Source organism: Marmota marmota, unplaced genomic scaffold (genome assembly GCF_001458135.2).
Source record: "Marmota marmota marmota unplaced genomic scaffold, marMar, whole genome shotgun sequence".
Taxonomy (NCBI): Eukaryota; Metazoa; Chordata; class Mammalia; order Rodentia; family Sciuridae; genus Marmota; species Marmota marmota.
In genome coordinates, this window is record NW_026000206.1 from 13,368,400 (window position 1) to 13,386,878 (window position 18,479).

General features: G+C 46.6%; 1 protein-coding gene across 2 annotated transcripts; it reads left to right on the forward strand.

The window, feature by feature from the left end:
* Positions 1–258: 258 nt before the first annotated feature.
* Positions 259–11,112, forward strand: LOC107152888 (cytochrome P450 2E1). Of its 2 annotated transcripts, none has more exons than XM_015498419.2 (9): positions 259–486; positions 1,265–1,424; positions 4,011–4,226; positions 4,601–4,761; positions 5,138–5,314; positions 6,048–6,183; positions 8,665–8,852; positions 9,275–9,416; positions 10,228–11,112. In XM_015498419.2, the coding sequence occupies exons 1-9, from the start codon at positions 310–312 to the stop codon at positions 10,410–10,412; spliced, it is 1,542 nt and encodes a 513-aa protein (XP_015353905.1). In that variant the 5' UTR covers positions 259–309; the 3' UTR covers positions 10,413–11,112. The 2 variants fall into 2 exon arrangements, with proteins under 2 accessions (XP_015353905.1, XP_015353903.1); XM_015498417.1 differs by having other exon boundaries at positions 270–486; positions 4,011–4,160.
* The last annotated feature ends 7,367 nt before the right edge of the window (positions 11,113–18,479 follow it).

Below are 18,479 nucleotides of genomic sequence, written 5' to 3' on the forward strand. Positions count from 1 at the left end.
GGAGAAAAGGGAAATTTTCCCTTTCACTAGGAGAATCAAAGTGCCGCTAGATGTGTTTCTGGAGTTGTGACAGGTGCTAGCAACCTGGTATTGACCCTGACCCGGCTCATCCTCTTTAAGAGAAAACTGCTTCAGGAGTAGGCCTTTGAAATGAGTGCCAGCCACCTCTAATAGTAAACTAATACCTTGGCAGCAGGAGAAGGGAGGTGGCATTGGCTGGTTGACCACCCTCCTTCTCTGCACTTTATTATAAAACTTTCCCTCTGCAGGGATCATCCCCATGTGTCAGCAGAGGGCCCCAGAGGTACCATGGCTGCTCTTGGCATTACCCTTGCACTGCTGGTGTGGATGGTCACCCTCCTGCTCATATCCATCTGGAAGCAGATCCACAGCAGCTGGAACCTGCCCCCAGGACCTTTCCCACTCCCCATCGTTGGGAATGTTCTCCAGGTGGACTTGAAGGATATTCCCAAATCTTTTGCCAGGGTAAGAGAAACATTGTTATTTTAGGGAGAATAAGTCAGGAATGAGATCTAATACATGTATATTCAATTCATTGTCAAAAAAACTGTTGCTTTCTAACACCAGTCTTTTATGGAGTAACGGGATGGGTAGCAGCACCCAGGAGTCCCCTCCAGAAAGCTCCACTGGTGTTGCAGCCTGGGCACTGAACATGGAGGATGGGCATTAAACACCATGCCCAGAGGTGCCATGTAACCAGAGTGATCATTGGGAGGTTTGGTGCAGTTGGTGCAGCCATGGGCAGCTCCCACAGAAGCAAGGGGTGCATCCCAGCTGGTATCTACCATGCTCTACCCAATACCAACACCCGCCTCCCATTGTGGCTGAGCGCACCCTGTGAGCTAACCAAGGCCAGTGTGCTCTGGGGTACAGGGGTGGCACTTGGTATTTGTATGAGGCGTCATTATGTATGATAGAGGCTCCAGGTCAGCCAGCAGTGCCCTGGGGTCCAGGACCTTGACTTAGGAAGTGAACAATGGGGTGACGGAAGTGGGCATTGGCTACAAGACTGCAAGGGAGGGACATGAGGAGCCAAGGTCCAGAGTTGGTGTACAGACAGGGAGAGATGCTCCTGCAAATGCAGCAGCCTCTTGTGGGGGAACTTCCCTACACCGGCCGCACAGTCTTTCCCCACATCCTTCCAGTTCTCTGGCGGATTACAGTAACAGTGATCAGGCGAGGCCATCTTGAGTCAGTCACCTTCACCCACTTCCCGGCTCACTGTTTGTATTGGTCCCTGCAGCTGGCGGAGCGCTTTGGGCCTGTGTTCACACTGTACTTGGGCACGCGGCGCGTGGTGGTCCTGCATGGCTACAAGGCTGTGAAGGAGGTGCTGCTGAACCGCAAGAACGAGTTCTCCGGCCGAGGGAAGATTCCTGCATTCCAGATGTATGAGGACAAGGGTGAGTGTGTCTCCTAGCAGCAGGTGGGGCACATCCAGAGGGACAGTGGTAGGTGCCCATCACGTTGCCTGGCCAAACCCACACTCACTGTTAGTGACAGCAACAGAATAAAGGCAGAAAGGCAGGAGACCCTCAGGCCCTTGGGTAATGGCTCGTGCCTGTGAAACCTGCTGCAATGTTCCCACTGAGCAGGTGCCCTGTACACACCACGGGGCTGCCAGGTATCCACACTGACCAGTGGTGCAGAGAGCTTGCAGAGAGAGGCAGATAGGCCGTTTCTGAGCCTGCACCAACCCTTCCCAGGCCTTGCTGCCTTGGACCCGCACTTCTTGGAACCCTTTCCACTCACAGCCTGAATTGCCTGTGGGGTGTAGATGGCTCCACCCAACCAGTCCCCTCCCCTGCCGTGAGGCACCCAACCAGTCCCCTCCCCTGCCGTGAGGCACCCAACCTGACAGACACTGTCTGCAAGCGAGCCAGCATCAGACCGTGCCAGCAGCAGCTGGTGATCTCCTGAGAGAGCCCCAAGGGGTGGACATTCTGAGGCCAGGAGGGGTGAAGCAGACTTCCAGGCAGTCTCTCCTCTCTTGGCCCCAACTTCACTGTTGCTAGAGCCCTGAGTTTGACCCACGCAGATATCTCCTTCCCTCCCATGGGGAGGAGGGCTGGGTGGGGCTGGCTGCTCACCCTGCCAGCGTTTCCCAACCCCTGACTGCAGCTCTGCCTTCTGTGGTGCGCCCAGCTCCTGGGAGTCCCTGCCACCCCTCCTTCTTGTTCTCACCTTGCCTGCACATTCTCTACTGCCCCCGGTCACTTCAGGGGATCCTGAAGCAGGTCAGAAGTGAACAGCATCCCATCTGCTGTAACCAGAAGCTTCTCCCTGTCGTGTGGGGCTTCAAGCCAGTGAGCAGGCAGCTGCCTCTTGGTGTCCTGCCTGGTTGTGTGCATTTCCCAGATTCCATCACCTCAAGGCAGTGATGTTTGGCTCCCCCTTCTCAGCACTGGGTTTGTTTTGCTGCGCTCTCTCAGTAAAGCAATGCCAACTGTCTTAGTCCCTGTTGTCAGCATCAGAAGAGTCACTGGAGCCTGGGAGACAGGGTCCTGCTATAGAGCAGTGTGATCCTGGCTTAAGGCCCATATCTGCCCCCATGGTCCAGGACCTGTGAGCTGCAGGCAGCAGGGCAGAGCCCAGAATTTGCCTCTCCAGGGTCTTTGCTGCCTCTGCCTGGAGACTCCAAATCCCTATTTTTATTCATCCCATGTGGCCCAGTCTGACACTGAAAATCTGCTGGACCCTGAAAAAGAGATACGTCTAACCCTTCAGGGATAATGATGTGAATGCTTATTTTTGGCTAAGATAGAGCACAGGTGTGTGACCACATGCCAAAGGAACTGCATGCATCACTTGAGTAAGTCTCAACAGACTCCCAGAAAAGTGCTCCCACCAAAGTTCTCAACCTGGCTAGCGGCCTCCTCACGACATTGCCCATGGAGCTCCGCCCTCCTCCCCACCCTTCCGGGTGAAGTTGGAACCATCATTTGGCCTGTATCTCCCACCTCATGTCACATGCTGTCCTTGCCCCTCTCAGATCAACCAGCCTCTTTCTGGAAAGTTCCTTGGACCAGGGTGACCACACATCCCCAGGGTACTTTCTCAGCATCCTGCAGGGTCTCTCACCAAGCATCCCATGTGTGGTCATACAGTTAATGTGGGAGGAACTTCAAGATGCGAGCCCCTGTGTCTGTGAGGGTGCTACTGTTACCTCTGTGGCCCAAGAATGCCCAGAATCTCATAGAAGGCCTGGCACAGGGGGTGCCAAACCTGCTTCTTGAGGAAGTGATGATGGGAAAAGCAAGGGGGAGGGAGGCCGAGAGCGAGGCTGTGAGGGGCGCTGGAGTGCAAGGAGGCTGAGCAGGGCTTGTCTGAAGGGATCTGAGGTCTTCACCAAGAAGGAGTGAGAGGCCAACAGGGCAACAGAAGTTGCATTTGGGGAAGAATAAAAATGTCCACAGAGTTGACTGAGATAGGAATGGAAGCACCCCAACACTTTACAGAGAAAGCATTTCTTTGGGTCTGTTGATTCCAAATGATTTTACACTGGGAGGAGAGGGCCGCGTGAAGGGATGGTGCTTGGTTGTTCCAGCTGCAGGTCCTTACAGTAGGGTCTGGTGACCTTCAGGTCTTAGTCAAAGCCACTGCTGTGAAGCCATAAAGAGATGAGATGAAACACTTGTTGAGCAAGGGTTCAAATCCCTGGGGACAAAAAGGCTGTCCAAGAATTTTGTCGATAGGCAGGAGAGAGGTGACAGCTCTTCCTTGGAGCTGCCACATGTGGTTTTATTTGGCATGGAGAAGGCTCTGAGGAAAGTGCAGAGCCAAAGACAGTGAAGTGATGCCGTATCATGAAGGCACCTGGGAGAGGGGGGAGTGCCAGAGAAGCATGTCCCCTGCCTCCTCTTGTGATTCTTCCTCCCCTGCACACCCTGCCCAGGACCCAAAGGCCCTATGAGGACCACTTCCTGCCCCAGACCCATATCCCCAAGACCTGGGCCTTTGGGGTGACTTCTGCTGTCCCTCTTCCTTAGGAATTATTTTCAATAATGGACCCACCTGGAAGGACATTCGGCGGTTCTCCCTGACCACCCTCCGGGATTACGGGATGGGAAAACAGGGCAACGAGGAACGGATCCAGAGGGAGGCCCACTTCCTGCTGGAGGAGCTCAGGAAGACTCGGGGTGTGTATTCTTGGGGGATCCTGAGGGAGGCCCACTTCCTGCTGGAGGAGCTCAGGAAGACTCGGGGTGCTGTTCTTGGGCAGGCAGCAGGGAGGGGAGCTGTGGGCAGGCAGCAGGGAGGGCAGGGATCAACCCGGAAGCAGCTGGCAGCTACAGGGACCCTGGACCAGAGTGGGTCATGATGGTCCACAGCCACTGCATTCTGGACTCCAATTTCCAGCTCTACTTTTAAGGGAGCAAGAGTGATCACCACATGACTGCTGAGCCCAAACAGCACTGAGAAGTAGACAAACCTTTGGCCGCCTTCTGTGGCTTGGCAGCTTTCAGGACGGTCCCCAGGAATCAGTGGGAGTGCGTGGAGACTGAACAGCTGGCGGGGGCTGCGGTGGGTCTGTGCATACCCCCCCCGTGGCCTCCCTAACATCTCACCTGTGTTCCAGGCCAGCCCTTCGACCCTACCTTCCTTGTGGGCCGCGCACCCTGCAACGTCATAGCGGATATCCTGTTCAACAGGCGTTTCAACTATGATGACAAGAAGTGTCTGCGGCTCATGAGCATGTTTAATGAAAACTTCTACCTGCTTAGTACTCCTTGGCTGCAGGTGAAGCCAACTCTATCCTTTTCCTTAGTCTTTAATTGGGCAGTTATGTTGGAAGAAGGCAGATTCAGGTGGTGTGGGACCAATAGGCTCAAGGAAGCCTGAGATCGGGAGTGTTTTGGAGGCGGCCAGGCAGGCCCTATGCTCCTTCTTGGGATGCCCTGGGCCCTGAGTGCCCCTTTCCCTAACCTAGGCATTCATATAGACCTGTGTATGCACATTTTCACTGCAGAGGGTACACTGCCTGGAGAATGATCTCAAATATTCTAAATAATACAATAATGACAACCATAAATCAAAGTTTGAAGGTTAGTAGCTCAGCACACACAATTAGGCTGCATTCAGAAAAAAATAGTTTTATAAATTTCTTTCTTTTCAGCTTTACAATAATTTTTCGGGCTACTTACGCTATCTACCTGGAAGCCATAGAAAAGTCTTAGCAAACGTGTCTGAAATAAAAGCATACACACTTGAAATGGCCAAGGAGCACCTCCAGTCACTGGACCCCAGCTGTCCCCGGGACTTCACCGACTGCCTGCTCATGGAAATGGAGAAGGTACCCAGAGCCACCCTGCTGGACTTGATGGGGTGGGGTAGGGCACATGCACCTCAGATCCATGCTGCCACCTGTTGGCTGGCATCCAAATTGCCCTCTTAGTGTTGCAGAGGAGGCACAGGGATGGTGGGCTGGCACCTTGCTTCAGCTCCCTTCAGGCCAGGCTGGGTTCCCCAATGGTGCCAAAGTTCCAGGGGTGCCAGATGTCCCCAGTTTCATCTGCCTGCAGCTCCTAGGACCCTCCTCTAGCTCAGAATGGTGAAGCCTCCTTCCTTTCTTTTTCTCTGGCTTACAGACAGCAGGCAGCTTTCACACTGACTCCCCTGGGCAGACTCCTAGGCTGTCAGAATCTCACCATTAGCAAAGACCCTCTCTGTCTCCCAAAGGCACCAGCCTCCCTCTGGCCTGGAAGGAGGCTGATTCCAGCCGCTGCAGCTGGAGAGTCATCATCAGAGGTCCTGGCTTGGCAGGTCACCCAGATTACCTCCCCTTTCCCAGGGTAGCCCTGGCACTGATGATAGAGCCAGAGTCCTATGGCCTAGGTGGGGAGCCTATCCTGCCTCAGCCAACTTCCTGGGAACCTCAGTTTCTCCAGCTGTGAGGTAGAAATAATGGGGTCCTGGTTGCACTGGGAGAGCTTCTCACATCCCTGGCTGTATGTTGAAGGGCAACAGGTTGTCTCTTCAGCCATCTGAAGACAATTTCTTACCAAGTCTCTCTCTGTCTCTAAAAGCACAGTGGAGAGTCTGGGTACACTCTGGAAAACGTTGCTGTGACCTTGGCTGACCTGTTCTTTGCGGGGACGGAGACCACCAGCACCACCCTAAGATATGGGCTCCTGATTCTCATGAAATACCCAGAGATTGAAGGTATGCAGATGAGAAGCCAAAGGACCTCCCTGCAGGGCCAGCCTTGTGTGTTCAGGCCTGGGCTCTCCGCCTGCAGTTGCTTTTTAGCCTTCTTTTGTACTGTGGGATCCCTGGGTGAATTGCTTTGAAGAGAAATGTCCTTGTAGGTACCAGGCACCTGGTACCCTTGAACACGATAGACCCACACTCCACTGGGGCCTGAGTGCAGGAAAGAACAGTCCAACACTGGAGAGGAGAGAGGCGCTGGATGTAACTTCTGCACTGTAAAGACACACTGATAACAGTCAACACAATGCTCCAGCTGCTCTTGAGGAAGACTTGGCCTTCTAGGCAGAATGGGGGTCAGGGCAAGTCTCAGATCTCCCTGGGCATCTCACTCCACACTCAGGGAGAAGCGATGAGGCCACCTCCTGCCCTGGAGGCACCTACCTGCACACAGGCTAATAGGACCAACCTGCCTTAAAGAGGGAGCAGGGGAGCTGTAGCTTGGGGCAAGGGAGCCCAGAGGCCTGGGACCTCCACTTTCTGAGCTGGGCCCACCTGCTGCTGATGGGACGTGGCTCCCACTGAGGGCTAGCGTGGGGCAGACCTTCGATGCACTGTGCTCTCTAGCTCCTCAGTCCTGGAGAACAGATGGAAGACATGAAGCAATTTCCCCCAAGAGCATGGGTGTGCAACCAGCCCAAGGTCAGGCCCTAGGACCTGGTCTTTATTTCAGCAAAAGCTTTGTTTTGTTTTAATCATAAAAGGAACCAAAAGTCCAGGGAGGGAAACATTTTACAGATCTGCAGCATTTGTAGGAGCACTTTTGAACATTGTGTATAGAGGAATCCTGTATTCAAACAGTTTAAATTATTGACCATGGTAAATTTCCAATATAAACAAAGAGAATAAACATGATAGACACCCTACATTCTTTGCCAAATTTAACATGTATTAACATTTTTCAATATTTGGTTTGGAGCTCTTAAGGAAACATGTTACAGAACCAATCAGTCTTGCCCCTTTGTGCCTCCTTCCCCACAGAGGGCAATGCTTAGGGATTGTAAGGAATAATAATAAAGAGGAGACACAGAGACAAGGTGCAGAGGCAGGGAAGGTGACAGAATGGCTCCTTGTCCAAGAAGCCATGCTTATTTATACCAATAGATTATATTAAGTCATTAGTACCATAACCACATTATTGTTTAGAGTATCAGTGAAGTTGCTTATTCTGCAGTTATATTTTATTGTTATAATACGTAATGTCAGGAGCTTTGTGCAGTCCTCAAGAAAGTCCATTTTCTGAAGTTACTGTTATATGGGCAGCCTAGGAGCACCAGATCTTGGTGAAACATTGTAGTTATCTAGCAAAAAAGTTCTTCTATTCCCAGGAGCTATGTGCCTGCAATCAAGGTTGAGGCTTGATGAGGCTCTAACACAGAGGCATCTCAGGGCATTGCTATACCAGTCGGCACTGCACATATATTAGCTATATTATTAGATCCTAAGACAGATTACAGGGCATTCTAAGGTTGGGAAACAGGATACCTGTTGTCCCCTGAGGGGGTTTCTCACCAGGGGAAAGCTTCCCTGTACATTTCCATGGTTAGAATCCCTACAAGGGATGCTGTGCATCATCCCCACCTGTGACCCAGTACATTTATCAAAAACTAAATATCAACAAATAGCTCACAGTAAGGTTGTAGTGCCTTAATATTTTACCTGGGTACCATACTATACGTACCTTTTTGCAATTTTCTTTTTCACTCAAAGTGAAAATCCCACAGGAAATTTCAAACATAGAAAGTATAAGAATTTGCTGAAGGCTGCTATTACCTCAGTCAGAGGAACTTCAAGAAGTGGACTGTGCATGTCTGGTTATATTCTGTCATCTGTCCTCTTACTTTTTAAAAGTACATAATGAAACATCAGGGTGACAATTACTGCAAAGATTTCTCTCTAAGAGGAAGTTTCCAGGACCCATTTGTTATTCTCTGCTCCTGACATGCAGAGAACTGAATAAGCCATCTCCAGCTAAAATAATTGAAGCAAAAGTTTCTGTAGACTATAAATGACCTCCATGGGCATAACTATTATAGACATTTGTGAAGATGTTATCCAATAATTTGAAGTATCTGGGGGCACAAAAAACACTCCACAGATACTCCACAAAATCCATAGGGTGGGTTTGGTGGATGACTAGAAGGGTGATTTGGTAGATGTATTGAGTAGATGTGTGGGTGGATGGATGCTGGCTTGCTGGAGGGATGACTTGATAGGTGTGTGGGTACATGAATGGTGGAAGGATGAAGGGATGAGTCCTCAGTAAGTGGACAGATGGATAGGTGTATGGGTAAGTGTTTGGGTGAGGGTTAGGGTGAGTGGATGGATGGACGAGTCGGTGGATGCATGGAAGAGTGCTTGGTAGATGTATGGATGGAGGGTGGACGTTCAGCCTGTTGTCAATCCTTTACATTGCTCTCATTCATGCCTTGGCAGAGAAACTTCATAAGGAAATTGATAGGGTGATTGGGCCAAGCCGCATCCCTGCTGTCAAGGACAGGCTGGAGATGCCCTACATGGATGCTGTGGTGCATGAGATTCAGCGGTTTATTGACCTTATACCTTCCAACCTGCCCCACGAAGCAACGCAGGACACCATGTTGCAAGGATATGTCATCCCCAAGGTCAGAGTGAGCTGGTGTGCACTGTGAACACCTCCTATCACCTCACCATCTAGTTTACCAGGCAGGTTGGGGATCCCAAGGCTCTGTGGCCAGTGTGGCTGGATGGCAGGGACAGGCCAATACAGGGTGCCAGTTCCCCATTGGTCCTTGTCTGGTCCTGGTGATTAGAGAAATGGATGGAATTTATGGAAGTGCCTCCTTGATGGCACCTGGGAGTGTAGCATATTCCAGTCAGAGTCCACTGCATGAGTACTTTAGGGCTTCCTCTCCATTTGGACCTGACACCTGGCTGCTGTCCAGTCCTTAACTGAGCACTGTCCCAGCTGGAAATGTGCTGTCCTGTCTCATATGGGATTAAGGCTGACAGCATACATTTACTCAGTTGCCTGAATGACTGACAGACAGATCTGTGTCTCCTGCAGGGCACTGTTGTGATTCCGACTCTGGACTCCCTTCTGTATGATGACCAAGAATTCTCAGATCCTGGGCAGTTTAAGCCAGAGCACTTTCTGGATGGAAATGGGAAGTTCAAGTACAGTGACTATTTCAAACCTTTTTCTGCAGGTGAGCAGGGTTCAAGAGCAGCACCTCAGCCTGAAATGGTCTCCTCTCCCCTCATCTGCTCTCTGTGTCTCTGCCACCAGCCAGCTGTGCACCACCTCCCAGCTGTCCTCATCCCTGATTTCTACCCACAACACAAACCAAGTGTGCTCCCCCGATTCAGAGAGGCTGGGTGACATTTTCACAATAAGTTCCGGAAGAAAGGTTTATGGGTAGACCATTCTTTCCACAGAGTGGCCGCTTTCCCTCATTCATTGTCAAACTGTTTCTACTTAACAAGACAGTGAAAACCTCTCACGGCCCTATCACTTGATACCTGCCGTTTTAAATCAGGGTTTTTAACAGACTCCTCTCAGGTTCCCTGGACTCATCTGGGAAGCAGTGCAGCCTTCCCTGGATGTAAGGGGTGCCTTCCTGCGGCCCCTTGCCAGGGCTGCACCTCGGGTTCTGGTGAGGAAGACTCCACCACCAGCTCGACACACGTCCTCCTGGTGTGTGCACTGGCAGCCAGCTCACCCACCCCCATCCCATGGGCACCATGGGTTAGCACTGGGTGTCGACTTCACCAGGCAGAGGCCATTTTTCCCAACCGAACAGAAGTTTTTGCAGCTGAGTTCTGCATGGCCCCCACACAGGTCACGTCATGGAGATTCCGTTCTTTGCTCTTATGCTTCTTTCAGTGGGGTGTGGGGAGTACGTGCTGCTTTAGGGTGTGGTTGCCCCAGCCTCCTCTGGCCCTGCCTTGAAGCCTCACGGTTAATGGTGTGTCTCTCTGAAACCCGCTGTGTCTCACCAGTACTGCAATTACTTCTAGGAAAACGGGTGTGTGTTGGAGAAGGCCTGGCCCGCATGGAACTGTTTCTGCTCCTGTCCGCCATTCTGCAGCATTTCAATCTGAAGTCTCTTGTTGATCCAAGAGATATTGATCTTAGGCCCATTGCAATTGGCTTTGGCAGAATCCCACCTCACTACAAACTCTGTGTCATCCCCCGCTCATAAGTGTAAGAAAACACCCTGGACACCTCTGTCCCCAAGTGTGTCCTCTGAGAGTTCCTCAGTGCTCAGGAAGTTGCTCCCACAATCAGGAGGCGGGTGGCCCCCCGGAGTGAGTTCCACCAGAGCTGATGTTTCCAGTCAGTCTTCAGACAGTGCAAAGCAAAGTCCAGTGAAGATGTGGTCAACCTAAACCAACAGGCGGTTGAGGCTGTGCTGTGGTCCTAGACACAGTGCTCTTTGAGACTTCTGAAAAGGCAGAGCTATACTGTCACCAGTCAACACTTACCAGGAAAGACTGGTGTGAAATGAGGACACTAGTTTGGAACAGGGAGAGGCAAGGACATTTTGCCAGGATTTATTGGTCTGGACAAAAGTAGGCTCTTTCCATCTTGCTTCAAGATGGAAAGTTTTTCCTTTTACCTCATTGTGAGCATCAATTTGTCCTTTGTATGAAATAAGCATGAAAAGTCAACAGGGCCACCCATTATTATTTCTTAATATTTGTTCCTTGCATGGAACAAAACAAAACTGAGTGGTGATGTGAAAGGAGCAGCAGATCCGCCCTTTGCCTTCCATACCTGCGACCCACCCTGAGCCTGAGCTTTCCTTCCATCGGGGTGGCACAGCCCTTCCCAGGCTGCACACTTCCCGAGGCACTGTGTACTCTGTGGATATCTTCAATAAAATGAGCCATACTTCTGAGCCAGCAGCTGGTGTCCTCTGTCCTCCCGACCCTCAGCCTCCCTCATGTAGGGTCTCACTGGGCTCACCTGTGTCGCATTTCATGACTAAAACATAACTCAGGGCCACTCCAGGGGGACAGGGCTGCATGAAATAACCACACAAGAGACAGAGATACTCTTTCTTTGGGTCCTTTGATGGCTCCTCTGACCTTAAATGTCCATGGAGAGAGAGAGAGAGAGAGAGAGAGAGAGAGAGAGAGAGAAAGTGCACATGTATGTGCTGAACCCTTTTATTGGGGAGAAGCCATTCAAATGAGGCAGGGGGTCAGGTTTCAGGGGGCTGAGTCTAGCTTCGTGATGTCTGCTGTCAGCAGGTTGACTGACATCTAGGAAGGTCATGCCAAAGGCAGAGCAAGAGAAGGGGACACACAAGGGCATTTCCAGGGAACATTCTGTCCCAACAGGGCAAAGGGGTAGGATTACAAAAGAATAGGTGAGTGTATAGCTCAACCCCAGGGGTATGCTTACTCAGAAGATTGGCCTTGCTATCTGAGTGGGGGAAAAGGCCGAGTTAGAAATCATGGCACTACCACTCCAGACTACAGTGATCTTTCAGATCCCCATGGTGCATCAGGACTGGAAGGCGTGGTAGCTCAATGTGGCTCCCCACACACCTGGACAGTGCAAGGCAATCTGCCCATCTCAAGATGCTGAATTTAATCAGATGCTCTGAGGTCCTTCTACCATGTAGAATAACCTGTTTCTTGGTTCTTGGGAATGAATTTGGGCATTAGTGGGAAACCCTCTGAAGGGCCAATAGTTCCCAGAGGCATCTGTCTGTGTCCCCTCCCAGTGCCACAGTGGCAAGACTGCCTCCAGCAGGAAATGGTTACAGTGTCTTCTTATTTGCTTTGGGACAGAAAGGCTTATACTTGAGTGACTACTGCGAAGATTCTGTGTCCCCAGCCAGTGGGGAGATGCTAGGAGGGAGGGAGTTGAGGCTTACTGTTGAGACACCACCTGGCTCCAGATTTCTGAGGGTAACTTTCTGTCAGCAGCATCCATAACTGTTCTCACTGGGTGGTTTCCAAGTCTGGGCCTTCACAGGTTCTACTATCTCAAGGGAGGGGCACTGGACCCAAAGGTAATGTCACTTCAGAAAATTTGTCCCACATAAGAAATACTCCAAGGCAGGACTAATTTTCCAAAGTGAATACAGTGTCATGAATAACAGACTATGGCATCCGCACACAAAGAAATACTTTGTAGTAACATCATGCTGTGCCACACCCAGCCCTCTGAGCTCCAGGTCATGTTCCTTCTCCACAAATGAGGACTCTGAATCCTCATTAGGCCCTGACACTGTGTACCTCCCCACTACATATGGCTGCTACCAAAACAGAACCAGCAGGAGGCACGATCCCCAACCAGGGGTGGGGATTGAGGGAGCCAGTGGCAGGGAAAGACATGTCCTATGAGGGGAGGAGGTTGCCTGAACATCATCAACTGTGAGGAGGAAGAGGAGAAAATAATCAAAGGCGACTATCCTGTTGTTACGGTGTAGATGAGGTGTCCCCAGACACGTGTGTGAGCCAGTGCAAGGGTGTTCAGAGGTGAAGTGTCGGGGAGATGACAGCCGGAACCTGATCTGTGTATTGATCCCCTGACAGGGATCAACTGGGTGGTGACCACAGGCTGGTGGGGTGTGGTGGAGGAGATGGGCCGCTGGGGCTGCCTTGGGGGTATATGTTTTGTCCATGGTGAGGGGACTCTGCTTCCTGGTGCTATGTCCTGAATGGAGTCTCATTGTAGTTCTGATTTTCTAAAGCTTAATTTTGCTGGATATAAGATTCTTGGTTGGCATCCATTTTCTTTCAGAGCTTGGTATATGTTGTTCCAGAATCTTCTAGCTTTCAGAGTCTGGATTGAAAAATCTGCAGATATCCCAATTGGTTTCCTTCTATCGATAATATGATTCTCTTCTCTCATGGCTTTTAAAATTCTCCCTTATTCTGTTTGCTAGGCATTTTCATTATAATGTGCCTTGGTGTGGATCTGTTGTGATTTTGTACATTTGGCATCCGGTAAGCCTCTTAAATGTGGTTTTCCAAGTTATTCTTCATGTTTGGAAATTTTTCTGATATTATTTTATTGAATAGATTATTCATTTCTTTGGTTTGGAAATACATGTCTTCCTCTATCCCAATAACTCTTAAATTTGGTCTTTTTATGCTATCCCATATTTCTGGAAGAAACCATGAGCAGAACATTCAAGAACATTCAAGAATGTTGAATGTTGATGCCAACCAAGAATCTTATATCCAGCAAAATTAAACTTTAGATTTGATGATGAATTAAAAAACTTCCATGATAAAAAAAAGTTAAAAGAATTTACAACTCAAAAGCCTGTATTACAGAACATCCTCAGCAAAATATTCCATGAGGAGAAAATGAAAACAACAATGAAAATCAGCAGAGGGAGATATTACACTAAAGGAAAAACTAGTCAAAGGAAAAACCAAGTCAAATTAATGCCAAAAGTAAACAAAAATGGCTGGGAAAACAAACCATGTCTCAATAATAACCCTGAATGTTAATGGCCTAAAGTCACCAATCAAAAGACATATATTGGCAGATTGGATTAAAAAAGACCCAACAATATGCTGCCTCCAAGAGACTCATCTGATAGGAAAAGACATCATCAGATTGAAGGTGAAAGGTTTGGAAAAATCATACCTCTCACATGGACTGCGGAAGCAAGCAGGGGTTTCCATCCTCGTATCAAATAAAGTAGACTTCAAGCCAAAGTTAATCAAAAAGGATAAAGAAGGGCATTTTATACTGCTCAAGGAAACCATACACCAACAAGACATAACAATTATAAATATATATGCCCCAAACAATGGAGCATCTATGTTCATCAAACAAACTCTTGTCAAGTTCCGGAGTCAAATAGACCACAACACAATAATTCTGGATGACTTTAACATACCTCTTTAACCACTGGATAGATCTTCCAAACAAAAGATGAAGAAACTACACAACCAATAACTTAGACTTATCTGACTTACATAGAATACTTCATCCACCAATGAGCAAATACACTTTCTTCTCAGCAGCACATGAATCCTTCTTTAAAATAGACCATATATTATGCCACAACACAACATCTTAACAAATACAAAAAAGTAGAGATACTACCCTGCATTTTATCAGATCATAATGGAATGAAATTAGAAATCAATGGTAAAATAAAAAATAAAAGCTACTTGAACCCCTAGAGACTAAATAATATGCTATTGAATGAACAATGGGTTGCAAAAGACATCAAAGAGGAGATTAAAAAATTCTTAGAGGTAAATGAGAATGCTGATAGCTCATATCAAAATCTCTGGGACACTATGAAGGCAGTACTAGGAGGAAAGTTCATTGCTTGGAGTTCATTCCCTAAAAGAAGAAAAAGTCAACAAATAAATTCCTTAACATTACATCTCAATGCCCTAGAAAAAGAAGAACAAATCAACATCAAAGCAGTAAAAGACAGAAAATATTAAAATCAGAGCTGAAATCAATGAAATTGAAACAAAAGAAACAATTGAAAGAATTGACAAAACAAAAAGGTGGTTCTTTGAAAAACTAAATCAAATTGACGAACCCTTAGCCATGCTAATGAAGAGAAGGTAAGAGAAAACTCAAATTACTAACATACGTGATGAAAAAGGAAATATCACAACAGACACTTCAGAAATACAGAAGATAATTAGAAATTATTTTGAAAATTTGAGCTCCCATTAAATAGACAATATTGAAAGGCAATGGCAAATTTCTAGAGTCATAGACTTGCCCAAGTTGAATCAGGATGATATACACAATTTAAACAGATCAATTTCAAATGATGAAATAGAAGATGCCATCAGAAGCCTACCAAATCAAGGAAAGCCCAGGACCAGATGGACACACAGCCGAGTTCTACAAGACTTTTAAAGAAGAACTGATACCAATATTCTTCAATTTATTTCAGGAACTAGAAAAAGAGGGAGCACTTCCAAACTCATTCTATGAGGCCAATATAACCCTGATTCCAAAACCAGGCAAAGACACATCAAATAAAGAAAACTTCAGACCAACATCTCTAATGAACATAGATGCAAAACTTCTCAATAAAATTGTTGCAAATCAAATACAAAAACACATCAAAAAGATAGTGCACCATGATCAAGTGGGGTTGGTTCAACATATGGAAATCAATAAATGTAATTTATCACATCAATAGACTCAAAGAAAAGAATCATATGATCATCTCAATAGACGCAGAAAAAGCATTTGACAAAACACAGCACCTCTTCATGTTCAAAACACTAGAAAACTAGGGATAACAGGAACATATCTCAACATCGTAAAGGTTATCTATGCTAAGCCCCAGGCCAACATCATTATAAATGGAGAAAAATTGAAAGCATTTCCTCTTAAAATGGGAATAAGACAGGGATGCCCTCTTTCACTACTTCTATTTAACACAGTTCTTGAAACACCAGCCAGAGCAATTAGGCAGACGAAAGCAATTAAAGGGATATGCATAGGAAAAGAAGAACTCAAATTAGCACTATTTGCCAACAATATGATTCTATACCTACAAGACCAAAAATATTCCACCAGAAAACTTCTAGAACTAGTAAATGAATTCAGCAAAGTAGCAGGATATAAAATCAACACCCACAAATCAAAGGCATTTCTGTGGTTTGGAAATATATGTCTTCCTCTATCCTAATAACTCTGAAATCCTCTGAAAGGGAAAGAGGAAAACTACCCCATTTACAATAGCCTCTAAAATTAATATACTTTGAAATCAACCTAATAAAAGAGGTGAAAGACCTCTACAATGAAAACTACAGAATGCAAAAGAAAGAAATTAAAGAAGACCTTATAAGATGGAACGATTGCCCTTGTTCTTGGATAGGAAGAATTAATATTGTCAAAATGACCAAACTACCAAAAGCACTAAACAGATTTAATGCAATTCCAATCAAAATCCCAATGACATTCCTCATAGAAATGGGAAAAAACCAGTCATGGAATTCATCTGGAAAAATAAAAGACCCAGAATAGTTAAAGCAATCCTTAGCAAAAAGACTGAAACAGGTGGCATCACTATCCTAGATCATAAACTCTACTACAGAGCAATAGTAACAAAAACGGCATAGTATTGGCACCAAAACAGACTGATAGACCAATGGTACAGAATAGAGGACACAGAGACAAACCCACATAATTACAGTTACCTTATATTAGACAAAGGCAGCATACACATATATTGGAGAAAAGATAGCCTCTTCAACAAATGGTGCTGGGAAAATTGGAAATTCATATGCAATAAAATGAAATCAAACCCCTATCTCTCACCATGCACAAAACTCAAATCAAAGTGGATCGCGACCTAGGAATTAAACCAGAGACTCTGTGCCTAATAGAAGAAAAAGTAGGGCCAAATCTCTATCATGTCAGACTAGGCCCCTACTTCCTTAATAAGACTCTTATAGCACAAGATTAAAATCAAGAATCGATAAATGGGATGAATTAAACTAAATGGCTTCTTCTCAGCAAAAGAAACAATCACTGAGGTGAATAGAGAGCCTACAGAATGGGCGCAAATTTTTACCTCATGCACAGCAAATAGAGCACTAATCTCTAGGATATATAAGGAATTCAAAAATCTTAACACCAAGAAAAAAAAAAAAAAAGAACAAATAACTCAATCAATAAATGGGCCAAGGGACTGAACAGACATTTCTCATAAGATGGTATACAATCAGTTGACAAATATATGAAAAAATGTTCAACATCTCTAGCAATTAGAGAAATGCAAATCAAAACTACTCTAAGGTTTCATCTCACTCCAGTCAGAGAGAGGGCAGCTATTATGAAGACAAACAACAATAAGAGTTGGTGAGGATGTGGAGAAAAGGGTACACTCATACACTGCTGGTGGGAGAACAATTGGTGCAGCCAATATGGAATGTAGTATGGAGATTCCTCAGAAAATTGGGAATGGAACCACCATTTAACCCAGCTATTCCACTCCTTGGTCTATACCCAAAGGATTTAAAACAGCATACTACAGGACACAGCCACATCAATGTTTATAGCAGCACAGTTCACAATAGCTAAACTGCGGAACTAAACATAGATGCCCTTCAGTAGATGAATGGATAAAGAAACTGTGATATATATACACAATGAAATATTACTCAGCATTTAAAGAAAATAAATCATGGAATTTGCAGGCAAATGGATGGAGTTGGAGAATATAATGCTAAGTAAGCCCACTCAAAAAACCAAATGATGAATATTTTCTCTGATATAAGGATGCTGATTCATAATGTGGATAGTGGGTGGGCATGGAAGGAATAGACAAACTCTAGATCGGGTAAAGGGGAGTGGGAGGATGGGAGGGTCATGGGGGTAGGACAGGCAGTGGGACGAGATGGACATCATTACTCTAAGTGCATGTATGAAAACACTAATGGTATGACTCTGCATTGTGTACAACCAGAGATATAAAGAATTGCACTATATATGTGTAATATGAATTGAAATGCATCCAGCTGTGATATATAGAAAATTAGAATAAATTTTTAAAATTAAAAATTAACCAGAAGCAATATTTCAACCAGAAAGAGCAAAAGATAAATAGTGAAATGTCAGAGTTTTCCAGACCTGTGTGTCCCCAGATCTCCAGTATCTTCCTATTAACTTTCACTCCTGCTTGCAAATCACTTTAGTTTCCCATGAGCTCAAGGTTTTCTGAAAAGCCCAATGTTTCTAAAAGCTCAAGGTTTTCTGAAAGCTCAAATGGAATGAGCAGTAACTGAGACATACTTCTATAATTCAGTATTCCAGACTCTTTGGCAAAAGTGTTAAGTCCATAAGAGTAAATAAATTTGCCTTAATAGTATGCCTCCTGTTATGTGCTTACAGACACCATAAGTGATATTAAGTATGGATAGAAGAGTCTTCTTGAGCAGCACCACTGATCATGGCCTAGCCATGTAAAATAGGCATTAGCATTTCAGACAACAGAGAAGACACCCATGGTCCTGGGTGTGAGGATGCTGACGTGGGACAGCACAGATGCTGTCCTTGGGGGCCCATCCTTGGTGCTGGTGTGTTCCTCCAGGAGGGTGCTGATGTGGGACAGTGCAGACGCCATCCTTGGGGGCCCGTCCTTGGTGCTGGTGTGCTTTGTTCTGACCCATTTGACAGGCAGATCAGCAGTCAGTGTCTTCTTCTGACTCATACTGCCTGTCCATCAAGCCTAAGCTTTGTTTTTTCTCGTTTCTGCTTCACTCAGAATCCCAGACAGAGGATCATTTCTTAAATATATATATAT